General features: G+C 38.3%; 1 protein-coding gene across 1 annotated transcript in view; it reads left to right on the top strand.

The window, feature by feature from the left end:
* The window catches only part of LOC147831430 (uncharacterized), a 29,057-nt gene extending 15,975 nt beyond the window's left edge, over positions 1-13,082 (top strand). The window contains exons 3-6 of the mRNA XM_087304807.1: positions 5,116-6,129; positions 7,621-7,744; positions 8,678-8,787; positions 10,873-13,082. Coding sequence (XP_087160933.1) covers positions 5,116-6,129; positions 7,621-7,744; positions 8,678-8,787; positions 10,873-11,897 — 2,273 coding nt within the window. The 3' untranslated portion in view covers positions 11,898-13,082. The remainder of the gene's footprint in view (positions 1-5,115; positions 6,130-7,620; positions 7,745-8,677; positions 8,788-10,872) is intronic.
* The last annotated feature ends 833 nt before the right edge of the window (positions 13,083-13,915 follow it).

Raw genomic sequence — 13,915 nt, forward strand, 5'->3', positions numbered from 1 at the left:
CCCCTCTTAAACCAGCCTGGCCGACCAGCTAAAACCAGCCAACCAGCCTAGGCTGGTTAAGCTGGATCGTTCAGCAGGGATAGTCAAATATGTTTTGCGTTCCCTCGCAAAACATCGACAAACACTTCATACATGACAACCCTTCTGTTTTGCTGGGATTCTTCCATATTTTACTATTAAATCCCATTATTAGGTATTTTCCCATATTTCTCTCATATGTTTAAGCTTGAAAGCATGTTGAATTTAATTTAAAAATGTCTGCATTCTCATAACATTAAAGCTGTGCGTTGTTCAGCGCCATCAATACGGCCAATATAGCTCGTTGATGGAATTTAGCTAATTTAATAGGTAATTTATCAATGTTCATTGAAAAAGAAAGACCACCAATCCTTCTTTGTTGATTTTTCCGTTGCTCCCGCATCGCCGTGATGACGTCAGCACTGACGCGTTTATACAGCGTCGAGCCTTCAGAGCTGAGGTGAGTTGTTTTCGCTTTTTCTCGTGTTTACACAACAATAAAACACACTTTACAGTTTATTAAAGCGACAATCTGCGACTAGTTTCTGCATTGAGTTCACCTCTATCTGTGTGTCTGCTGACCAAAACAATACAGCAGAGAGAGGAGCTCTGAGAGGAATATATGCATGAAGATTTTGGGTTTTTCTGTGTTAGTGTGTTTATGTCTTTATAATATCGTCAAGTATGATCTGTTAAGGACAGTAATTGGGATTATACTGTGGCAGTGAAGTTTTTATCATGCAGAACACTTTATAAGTTGGTGCATGGTGCTGTTTGTTTTTGTGATTTCTCAGTTTTTGTACATAGATATGCTACTGCTAGAAATCGAATGACTTTATTATATGAATACTGACATGATCATGTAAATAATCATATAATAAAGTCATTAGTTTAATTCAATTCAATTCAGCTTTATTTGTATAGCGCTTTTACAATGTAGATTGTGTCAAAGCAGCTTCACATAAATGGTCATAGTAACTGGAACAGTGTGGTTCAGGTTTTAGTGTTTAAGTTCAGTTCAGTTCAGTTTAGCTCAGTTCAGTGTGATTTAATCATTACTGAGAGTTCAAACACTGAAGAGCAAATTCATTGATGCGTAGCTCTACCAATCCTGAACCATGCGAGGCAGTGGCGACAGCGGAGAGGGAAAAAAACTTCACCTGATGGGAGTGAAGAAAAAAAACCTTGAGGGAACCAGACTCAGTTGGACTCAGTTTAGTAAGTATTGATATACATTGTAACTTTTCAATTGTTTAATTCATTGCAGTCACATTAAAAAAAGGTTACCACTGGGATATTAGTGAAATACTGATGCTAGCAAATATTTATTCTATGCATATATATTTTATTTCCCAAATGGAAACATACTGGTTCACTGAACAATGCACTCAAAAACAAATCTAATAAATCCTCAAACTCTTTTGAACTTCTCCCAAACACAAGAAGAAGAAAAAACATATAATGTCTTAGCTGTTTGATGATGGTACTTTCTTCTGAACAAAGAAAAACATTGAGTGCGTTGAAAGTCACTGATCCACTTCTTCAAACTCATATGTAATGTTTGAATGAAACTGCATGATGGGTTCCACGAAAAATCGTCCAAGATTAATCAGATATCATACCCTTACAACATTATGGGGGTGCTTAGATTGAGCTTAAAACTTTAGGTTTCTTAACTAATACTTCACAAAATTACTATTAGTTTGAAGTAGCCTCAAAGAACCATGTGTTCCATAAAAAAACTGACCCCCTTCCGCTTCTTCTTCTTCGTTGATTTTTATTGGCAGTTGGCGATCAACTTTATAATGCATTTCCGCCATCTACTCTTTAGGAGTGTGGATCAGAATTGAAAATTTTTTATTTATTTTTTATTTTTTCCTCTACCCCATTCCTCTTCTTCTTCTTATCTTTTTATCCCTCTATGTATCTCACCAGCGCCCTCTAGTGCCCTGTAGTTTACATTTGAAAAGTCTTTTCCTTTTATTATTCCATAAATAACCAAAAAACAAGTGACAGACATTTCATTCTGTAACAACATGTTTTTTATTGTTTAAAAAATAATAATAAACTCATAGTGTGAACACTCAGTGTGAAGTCAGCTCAACTGCTCATCCTGGATGGCTGTTTATAGTCTGGGGCTCATCAATATGTCAAATGTTTTCACTTCATTCATTACACTGATGTCCTCAGATCTACACATTTCCACATCAAGTTATTATTGCTGTTACCTGACTTGATCAAATTACATAATCACATTGTATCGCACAAGATATAACATCATAATGTGTTTATTTCCTCAATCAGTGTAAATGAATCAGATTTCTCTGTTTGTTCTCCTGAAGCTCTGCCGCCATCAGTGAAAGACAAAGACAGAGTTTATTGAAGGACAGTGAGAAGATGAGTGATCCAGAACCCTGCAGAATTAAACAGGAAGAGACTGAAGAACTAATAGGTTTGTGTTTATTCATTACTCTTCAATAATGAGGCTGAAGAACAGTGAGGTTATTCATCTTTAATCGCTTCATCAGTTGTATTTATTTTTATAAACTTTTGTGTTTCGAATATGGAACCTGCTCAAGTTAACCTTACAGCTCCAACACTGTTCTTAAATTAACATCAAATTGTAAAAGGGTGATGTGGTGGCTTGGTGGTTTACACAGCTAGAGGGTTGCTGGTTCGAGTCCCAGCTGGACCAGTTGGCATTTCTGTGTGGAGTTTGCATGCTTTCCCTGTGTTGACGTAGGTTTCCTCTGGGTGCCCCGGTTTCCCCAACAGTAGTGTATGATTGTGTATGGGTGTTTCCCAGTACTGGGTTGCAGCTGGTAGGGCATTCACTGCATAAAACATATGCTAGAATAGTTGACGGTAGGGCTGCACGAGTAATCAAAAAAAGATTGCGATCTTGATTTTTACCATACACGATCTTAATTCAGCTTTTCTACGATTCAGTAGTGGTGGGCAAAGCGAGGCTTCATGAAACACTGAAACAGTCAAAGCAAATGTGTCAAAGTTTCGAAACATTTCGAAACCCCACTCTACAGTGACACCTAGTGGTCATTTTTATGTATTGCACTGAAACAGCTTCAGCAAAGAACAGTTGAGCAAATTGAGGCATTAAACCCCACTTTGTATGCTTGAACCTTCAGGTTGTATAGTGGAGTGGTTAAAGTATTTGACTACCATGCGGGGATAGTGGGTTCGAAGCCAGGTTGATATTTTTGTTTTGAAATGCTCTTAAACCAGTTGGCTATGCTTTGCTCTTGTATCGTTTTGTTTCAACATTGGATTGATATCCAAATAAACAATTTGTGAATAAATATGTCTTGTTTTGGTCTTAAAACAAGGTTGTTGCTAGATCAGAAACTGTGGCCTGAAATTATTAAGAATTATTTATACTGTTCATTAAATTTCCCATTTATTTTATTTTATTAATGTCTACCCAAACCCAACCATCACAGTACTGTAAAAATATTAATTATTGTTTTACAGTGTTACAAAACTGATGCTATATTTAGGGCGTAACTGCAGCTGTATCCTATTTAGACTACACAAAACAGAAACATGATTAAAATACATGAAACCATGATTTCAGAATATTTGTACAAGTCGGGATTTGAACCCAAAACGTCAATTGAAGCACAATATCAGCGTGCACACGTACAGTCCACTAGGCCATATGAAACAGGATTTTCCTTGACCTTGGCAGCCAAATGGAGATTCGCCAGGTCTCAAAACGCTTTTAAGCTGACCCATGCTTTGAATCGCTTTAGTCATGTGACCAGGTGTTTCTAAACACTTAAGTCACGTGACTTGGGTGCTTCGGATCATGCTTCGGTGCAGTGTTTCGAAACACTTGCGCTTCGGGATCTCGACACTGTGTCGAAACGTCAGTTTCATGTCAGCCATCCCTACGATTCAGCCAATTATATTTTCAAGGTCAGGAGAGAAGTGTTAAGGCGGTCGCACTAGTTTTACCTTTAATATTCGTTGCTTAGCTACATGAACACCTTCGAATGGTGTTGAAAGTGTCACATACTTTATTTATAAGGTACAATTCACCCCAAAATGTAATTTCTGTTTTTAGTGTCTTTTTGTTTTTGTAGCTGCAATATCACGTGTGAGCTGACGTACTGTTTGTTTACTACAGAGAGGACAAGCGCGTGCCCATGAATGTTGTTTACTAGGGATGCTCAGAGTAACCGATTAACCGTTAACCAAAAGGGTGAGTTTGTAACCGATTAATAATATCAGTTAAACAATGAAAAAATATTATTTTATATATTTTTAAAGTTTGGCTGCATAAGGGGCCGATCACACCGAACGTGCTTTTTGTGTTGAGAGGCGCTTCTTTTGAATGGTTTAATAACGGCCACGAGTGTTTTACGCGCTGATTATGTGCCCTGCACGCTTCACATTTTGTTGTTGCACGATATGTGCGCTGGAGCGAAAAAACACGTTACTTCAGTCGCGTCTGTTTCATTCATTCATTCATTTTCTTGTTGGCTCAGTCCCTTTATTAATCCGGGGTCACCACAGCAGAATGAACCGCCAACTTATCCAGCAAGTTTTTATGCAGCGGATGACCTTCCAGCCACAAGGAAACATCCACACACTCATACACTACGGGCAATTTAGCTTACCCAATTCACCTCTATCATATCACTTTGGACTGTGGGGGAAACAGGAGCACCCGGAGGAAAGCCACGTGAATGCAGGGAGAACATGCAAACTCCACACAGAAACGCCAACTGAACCGAGGTTCGAACCAACGAACTTCTTGCTGTGAGGCGTCAGCACTACCTACTGCGCCACTGCCTCGCCCCGTCTTTTTTATTCTTCAGTCAAATGAAAGCATAGGCGGGGTTTCCTTTGAGATGGCAGGAGTGTTTGTGTTGTCAGGATGACTATGGCAAACTTTTAATGATGGAGGAGAGACTTTCAAGTCATCAAACTTACAAACTTTACTTTATCATACTGCTATTACAACATTGACAGCAACACTCGCAAACAATACGGCTCAACTGATTCAGAGGGGGATTCATGGCCCTTTAAATGTATCACCTAGGTTAAAATGTAACCTATTTACTTTATTTTCAGATGTGATGGTGGAGGAGGAGAGTGAAGATCTGAGTGAAGATGAGGAGAAACATCATGTCAAAAGTGAAACTGAAACTCAGTCAAAGACTGAAGCTGAAAATGATTTCACCTGCACTCGATGTGGAAAGAGTTTAAGCTGCAAATACACTCTCAACCTTCACATGAGGATCCACACCGGAGAGAAACCACACAGATGTGATCAGTGCAACAAAACGTTTTTGAGGCCTTCAGAGCTGACGAAGCATCTTCGAGTTCATACAAAAGAAAAGCCGTATTCATGTTCTGAGTGTGGGAAGAGTTTTGCACAGCAGTCCGTTTTAAGAAGACATCAGAAGATCCACACTGGTGTGAAAGAGTTTGTGTGCTTTGCATGTAAGAAGAGGTTTTTTAGAGCTCCAGAATTGAGACAGCACCAGAGGATTCACACCGGAGAGAAACCCTACGTGTGTACACATTGCAACAAGAGATTCAGTCGGATACAACTATTGAAAGCACACCAGATGATTCACACTGGAGAAAGACCATACACGTGTATTCAGTGTGGGAAGAGCTTCAGACACTCAACATCTCTTAATCGACACAATCTGATCCACACTGGAGAGAAAACACACCAATGTGAGCAATGCAGCAAGACATTCTTAAGACCTTTAGATCTGAAGATCCATCTTAGAGTTCATACGAAGGAGAAGAACTATTTGTGTACTTTGTGCGGAAAGAGTTTTACAACGCAGTCAACTTTAAGACTACATCAGAAGATCCACGCTGGTCTGAGAGAGTTTGTGTGCTTTGACTGCAAGAAGACTTTTATTTCATCTGGAGACTTGAAGCAACACCAGACAATTCACACTGGAGAGAGACCCTTTGTGTGTTCACACTGCGGCAAAACATTCAGACATTCAGGCCATCTGAAAACACATGAGAGGACTCACACTGGAGAGAAACCGTACACTTGTACTCAGTGTTGCAAGGGTTTCACGCGATCAACACACCTTAATAAACACATGAGGATTCACAGCTAATCACATTCTGTGGGCAATTGCTAGGGTGCTGTACTTGGTTGTTAGGGTGTGGCTAGAAAGTTATAAGGTCATTATTGATTGGCTGATTGCAACACTGGGCTCTATTTTGACTATCTAGTCGCAAAGTCTAAAGCGCATGCCGCTAAAGCATTTAGGTTGTGTCCAAATGCAGTTTTGCTATTTTAAGTACGGAGAAATTCGATCAGCGCCCTGGCGCATGGTCTAACAGGGTTGAGCTTATTCTCTTAAAGAGTTCTGGGTGTGTTTTGAGCATACCGTGCATTAAACCAATCAGAGTCTCATCTCCCATTCCTTTGTAAGAGTCAGTTGTGTCGCGCCATGGTGCTTTTGCTATTTACATGGCGACTTTGTAAGTATAAAAACTGAACGCTTCACTAGCAAGAAAACAGTTAAACAGAACATCTGCAGCGCGAGGATCAAGAACAAGCCTCCTCCATTCTGCCTCTTTACTTTCACTTTCTCTCTTTGGTGGATTGGTGCACAGTTTAGTTCCAAACCCCAAATAAACACACCTGATCAAACTGGTTGAAGCTTGTGTGAAACCTACAGGTAAGTATGTTGGAGTTGGGTTGGAACAAGACTGTGCAGGGCTGCGGCCCTCCAGGAACTAAGTTTGACCCCTGTGCGTTAAACTGACTGGAATTTTTAATAATATGTTACTGCCATGGTTCGCATATCATCACATGTGTTTGGAGTGTGGGGCAAACCGGAGCACCCAGACGAAACCCACACAACCACGGGGAGAACATGCAAACTCCACACAGAAATGCCAGCTCAAACCAGCAACCATATTCCTAAACACTGAGCCACCCTATAAGAAATAACAAGTGAAAGCAATTTAATAACTAGAATTCGGGGGCTGGTTTATGCGCAATTACAAAATAAAAGCACTTCTAATCTCATAGACAGCACTGTTGGTCCTGTATATACAAATGTATAATAATAAACATTGATCTCACAGGTGGGGTGACAGTAGGTAGCACGATAACCTCACAAAAAGAAGGTCACTGGTTCGAGCCTCGGCTGGGTCAGTTGCCGTTTCTGTGTGTAGTTTGCATGTTCTCCCCGTGTTGGTGTGGGTTTCCTCTGAGTGCTTATATTTCCCCTACAGTCCAAAGACATGCGCTACAGGAGAATTGGGTAAGGTAAATTGTCCGTAGTGTATAAGTGTATATGGATGTTTCCCAGTTATGTGTTGCAGCTGAATGGGCATCCGCTGCGTAAAAACATATGCTGGATGAGTTGGTGGTTCATTCAACTGTAGCGACCCCAGATTAATAAAGGGACCAAGCTGAAAAGAAAATAAATGAATGATTTCACAGGCCAGTTTCACCTTACATTGAATTAAACCTTTTTCATGGCCATCTAAAAAAATTCAAACCCACCCCTCACAGTAATGAAAGATATCAATTGTTGTACAGTGTCAAAAAAAATGATGCTATATTGAAGAAGTATTCGCAGCTATAAACCCCTCTGGACTTTACCGCTGTATATTTGGGCGCGTTTTTGTTGATCCTCTGTTGCGCCCGCCTCTACGTGATGACGTCAGCGCTGACGCGTTCATTCGGCGTCGAGTCTTCAGAGCTGAGGTGAGTCGTTGACGCTTTTTCTCGTGTTTACACAACAATAAAACACACTTTACAGTTTATTAAAGCGACAATCTGCGACTAGTTTCTGCATTGAGTTCACCTCTATCTGTGTGTCTGCTGACCAAAACAGTACAGCAGGCGGAGAGGAGCTCTGAGAGGACAATATGAGCTCGAGTTTTACTTTATTGGTACATTTGTATTTGTAATATCGCAAGTATGATCCGTGAAGAGAAATAATGTGAATCTGCTGTGTCAGATATATGAAGTTTGATGCAGAAAACATTACATGAATAGTTTTTGGTGCTCTTTATCTTTTAGGTTTTTGTGATTTCTCAGTTCTGTAGATGTGCTAGTGCTAATTAATTCTGTTAATGGTATAAAAACTGAATACTTAAAACTAGATATTGATACATGTAAAATATTTTTGTCAATGAATTACAATAGTGATGAGGTCATCCTGCAAACACTGAGTGTAAAATGAGCTCATCTGCTGCATTGAGGTAAAGTTGGTTTTATATTCGCACATTCGTTCATTTAGAAGTCTCTATATTGTTTATCATGTTACTTTGAATATTCAGTCGTATTTAGCATGCAAGTATGACTTGAAAACAATATTAGCACTGTTTATTTTACTGTGAACAATATTGTACTTTGATAGTCATCGGCTGCTAATATGATTAGAGGTTGCAGATAATACTTTTATGAAAATATATTATTAAGGGGAAAGTCCGAACGTGTGAATATAAAACCAACTTTACCTCTATATCTGCTGCTCCTGAATGCCTGTTCAATGAGTGTTTATAGTTTGAGACTCCTCAATATTCAGATCTACAAATTTCCACATTAAAGAAATTGCATTGGCGTCAACTGACTTGAGCAAATAACACAATCAAATATTGTATTAATTAGATTTCTCTTTTTATTCTCCTTAAGCTCCGCCGCCATCAGTGAAAGACAAAGACAGAGTTTATTGAAGGACAGTGAGAAGATGAGTGATCCAGAACCCTGCAGAATTAAACAGGAAGAGACTGAAGAACTAATAGGTTTGTGTTTATTCATTACTCTCCAATAATAAGGCTGAACAACAGTGAGGTTGTTAATCCGACATCTGTCTTCACTGCTGTATTGATCGTAACTGGTGAAAAATGAACACTCACTGACCGCAGTGAAACTGACCAATCTCCTGGGCCCGGTTTTTCAAAAGGTTTAATGCGGATCAAATTGATCCGGATTTAGTAATCCTGTTTTTGCGATCCGTGATCACGTAATCCAGCTTACTTTTTGAGCCAGTTTTTCAAAGCAACATCGGATTGGATCAATCTGATCCGGATAGGAATTTTTCAGGATCACTAAATCTGGATTACCAGTGCTCAATCACAATGTAGATAAAGATAGGCCTGTGTAAAGAGCAACAAGTAGAATAGCCAGTGTGGGGTCAATATAACTTTATTTTTATTTGAAATGAAAACTAAGAAAATTTAATAATAAAATAATAATAATAATAATTAATAAAAACAAGAAAAACCCCACCCCATCCTCTTCCAGCAGTCCGCTCATCTGAGACCTACAACACTGTACATTGAGGATATTTATAATAAGTTTCAAATTTAAATGTAAATAAAAAAAAAAAGACTTAGTCAAAAACTCTACAATGATTTCAGACTTCCTCATCTGATGTGGAGAGAGCAGCTTGTCTGAGTGTATTCTTTAGGAGGCGGATCTCAAGTGTGACCTTGGTTTGCAGCAGTTTGGTCAGAGTCAGTTGTTCTCTGTCAGATGAAGCTGTGCTTCTGCCCTTTCAGTCTCTTTTTGCAATTGTTGAAAGAGAAATCTAAAGTCATTGCCATTCTTTGCATTTTTATTTTTATTTTTGGTTATTCTGTTATCATTGCATGCATCACTAATAAATATTCCAAAAATAAAAATATTTTCCATTGTGATAAATATATATATATATATATATATATATATATATATATATATATATATATATATATATATATATATTAATTAGTGACAGAAATTTTTTTTATTGTTTTTGGTAAATTTGACAGCTGTTTGGGGGATTATTTTATGAGGCCAAACTCTTTCTTCTTTGCTGTAGGCCTATACTGAAAGGCTGAATACGTTAAAGCCTATAATCACTATAGCCTAACGGATGAATAAATAAAATTAAAACCTTATGAATAAATAGTATTTCTCGTAAGATACTGCATGATCCAAAAATAGTTTTATTTAATATATTTTTTTTAAGTTTTCATTACATTTTAGGCATGAAATCCACACTAAATCCACCTTTCTGATGGGATCAGTTTAATCCAGGTTTTTTGGATCAAAGTGATCCAAATCCTACAAAAAAGGTCTGAAAAACCCAAACTAAAGGTTTGATCCGGATCAAAACCAAGATTGGATTACGTGATCTAATCCGATTAGGTAATCCGTTTTTTCTTTTGAAAAACCCATTTTCAAGATTTGATCCAATCCCTTATCCAAAATCCTAGTGGGTTACTTTTGAAAAACCGAGCGCTGCTGAACTCACGTGTGTATCAGTGCGGCAGAAATCCATTTGTACGGAACATTTTTTACCCGAGAGCTTTTCTCATCTGGTAATGGTGGAATCCGGATTTGCTGCTCGTCTCCTTTAAAAAAAGACGCAGCTCCAGTAGGTGTTGATTGTCCTGTCTGTACTTATACGACTGTCAACAGCTCAAAAATGTGTTTTGTGACCCTTTAACTGCAGTGTTTGGGTTCTTTTTTTGCCATAAAAGTCAAGATATTAATTTAATCCATTCGCTAAATTGATGATTTGATATTTCTACTGGAAGTGTTTGAAATAGATATAATAATTGACCTTGGGTTTCTTGAAAGGCGCTTTAAATAAAATGTGTTATTATTATTATTAATATTAGTGTGGGTTGTCTGGAAGGGGGAAATATTTACGCCTAGGCTCAGTTCAAGGCAAAGGTGCCTAGTGTGAGTACAGCCTTAAATGTATCATACAGGGTGCAAATTTATTTAACCAATTACACATTTCAGCCAATCAGACAAATTCTCTAAAAACTAGCCCAGAGCAGCATGTGTTGTTAAAAACTAGCTTCTTAAAATGTAATGTATTTAATTCATTTCAGATGTGATTGTGAAGGAGGAGAGTGAAGAACTGAGTGACGATGAGGAGAAACATCATGTCAAAAGTGAAACTGAAACTTTTTTATTAAAAACAACAACAGCTGAAAATGATTTCACCTGCACTCAGTGTGGAAAGAGTTTAAGCTGCAAATACACTCTCAACCTTCACATGAGGATCCACACCGGAGAGAAACCTCACAGATGTGATCAGTGCAACAAAACGTTTTTGAGGCCTTCAGAGCTGACGAAGCATCTTCGAGTTCATACAAAAGAAAAGCCGTATTCATGTTCTGAGTGTGGGAAGAGCTTTACACAGCAGTCAGGTCTGAAACTACATGAGAAGATCCACACTGGTGTGAAAGAGTTTGTGTGCTTTGCGTGTAAGAAGACGTTTATTAGAGCTCCAGAATTGAAACAGCACCAGAGGATTCACACCGGAGAGAAACCCTACGTGTGTTCACACTGCAACAAGACATTCAGTCGGATACAACCATTGAAAGCACACCAGATGATTCACACAGGAGAGAAACCGTACACATGTACTCACTGTGGGAAGAGCTTCAGACACTCAACATCTCTTAATCGACACAATCTGATCCACACTGGAGAGAAAACACACCAATGTGAGCAATGCAGCAAGACATTCTTAAGACCTTTAGACTTGAAGATCCATCTTAGAGTTCATACAAAGGAGAAGAACTATTTGTGTACTTTGTGCGGAAAGAGTTTTACAACGCAGTCAACTTTAAGACTACATCAGAAGATCCACGCTGGTCTGAGAGAGTTCGTGTGCTTTGACTGCAAGAAGACTTTTATCACGTTAGGAGACTTAAAACAGCATCAGAGGATTCACACTGGAGAGAGACCCTTTGTGTGTTCACACTGCGGCAAAACATTCAGATATTCAGGACATCTGAAAGCACATGAGAGGACTCACACTGGAGAGAAACCGTTCACATGTACTCAGTGTTGGAAGGGTTTCACGCGATCAACACACCTTAATAAGCACATGAGGATTCACAGCTAATCACATCCTAGGGTGCTGTACCTGGTTGTTAGGGTGTGGCTAGAATGTTATGAGGTCATCATTGATTGGCTGCTGGACATTGAGCTCTATTTTAATAATGTAGGCGGCGAATTCTAAAGCGCATAGCGCAAAAGCATTAAGGCCGTGTCCGAATCCACTTTTGGTATTTTAAGGACAGAAAAATACGCTCTGCACCGTGGCGCATGGTCTAACAGGGTTGAGCTTATTCTCTCAAAGAGTTCTGGGTGTGTTTTAAGCATAACATGCATTAAACCAGTCAGAATATCATCCCATTCTCTTTGAGAGTCAGTTGCAACGCTCGATGGTGCATTTGCTATTTATTTGGCGACTTAGTAAAACTGAACGCTTCACTAGAGAAAAAAATGTTAAACAGAAAATCTGCAGCGCGAGGATAAAGAACGAGCCTCCATTCAGCCTCTTTCACTTCTTTACTTTGGAGTAAGGAAACGGTGGAAACTCACTCCATTAAAGACATCCATTATCAAACAAATTTAATTTTGTTTAAGCGCAAAGATTTGCTTCAAAACTATTTCTAAATTCAATTCTAATTTCCAGCAAACAGATAAATGAACAATAATAAGGAAGTGTGGTCAAAAACTGAGTTCTATCCAAACACACGTCCTGTTCTTATGCCCATATGGTCATGCAGACGTCTCTTAAACCTGACAGGTGGACAAATCTAAACTTGTTTTTGTTAAAACAAATATAAGTCTGCATATAATAAACACTACACCTGATACTAACATTATACAAAAGCAAATTGTGTCGAATAAACTGACTACAACAGAGCCGCATTCCAAAGCCCCCCGAGGTGGAGAAGTCATGGAAGTAGTAGTTATTACATTTATGTAGAAACATTTTAATCCTTAAATTGTTTTCATATGTAAAGATATTTGTGTATTTCTGTGTGTAATAAGCAATGTGTTCCTGTGTTTCGGACCACATAGGTGCATAACTAACACTATCTTTAAATTACAAAAACTCTAAGCTATTGATTTTAGAGCAGCTTTCAATGGCACTGTCTATTTCAGTTGCCTCAAAATAGCAATGCACCAACAATCTACTTGTAAGGTAGACTAGTGTGGGTGCTGGTGGAAATTGAGCAGACATAAGTCGTCCTGTCAGAGACGAAGAACACTTTAATAAACAGATACTGGTTGAGAGTTTACAGTCCTTGGATTTGGAAGTACAGCAGAGTAGCACAATGCCTTGAAGTGTAGCTTAATATGAGTGGTTCTAAATGAACAGAAATAACAAATATCTATTAGTGCTGAACAGAAACAATAATATAATGACAATATGCTACACATAAATATTTCTTAGTCAGATATTATAATATAAGGCAGCATAATAACAACATACTGATATATTCAGACATGTATGACATTGAATAACACTTGTGAATTGGCATTATATACACTAACATGTAAACTTGAGAGAATCAGTCATTATGGTTTAACTCTCACCATAAATATCACTTATAACATAAAGTAACAATATGTAAATACTCAAAGTGACAAACAGTTAACAATATTATACCCAAATATTCCCTTTTACTTATCTCACATAAGTATTCATTAGCGAGCCGATGGATGATGCAATACTCGACGCCCGTGACACACTTATATGATTATAACCAGTAATCAGTGATTATACTGAACGTAGGCATAGACAGCTAAACATTGTGCTATATAAATGATAAATAACACTTCAAATAACACTTTAAATGGGCACTCACTTGTATTTGAACGCACTCGGCAATAACAACGTGATGCTAGCGAAGTCTGTCCGTGCTCTGAACTGTTTCCTCTTTAACTATTAAAGGGATAATTTAAAGGGGAAGGTGCGTCATGAGTGTAATACTTAGTAAAGTCACAAGAGGGCGCTATTGTTCCATGTATACACATCACAGCCTTTTCTACAGTACTTTAGCGCACTTTTTTTCACACAAAAAATGTGAAAATTAGAGCTGCATTGGTCTGAAAATAGCAAAAAAT

Source organism: Danio rerio, chromosome 22 (assembly GCF_052040795.2).
Source record: "Danio rerio strain M-AB ecotype USA chromosome 22, GRCz13ab, whole genome shotgun sequence".
In the NCBI taxonomy this organism is placed as follows: domain Eukaryota; kingdom Metazoa; phylum Chordata; class Actinopteri; order Cypriniformes; family Danionidae; genus Danio; species Danio rerio.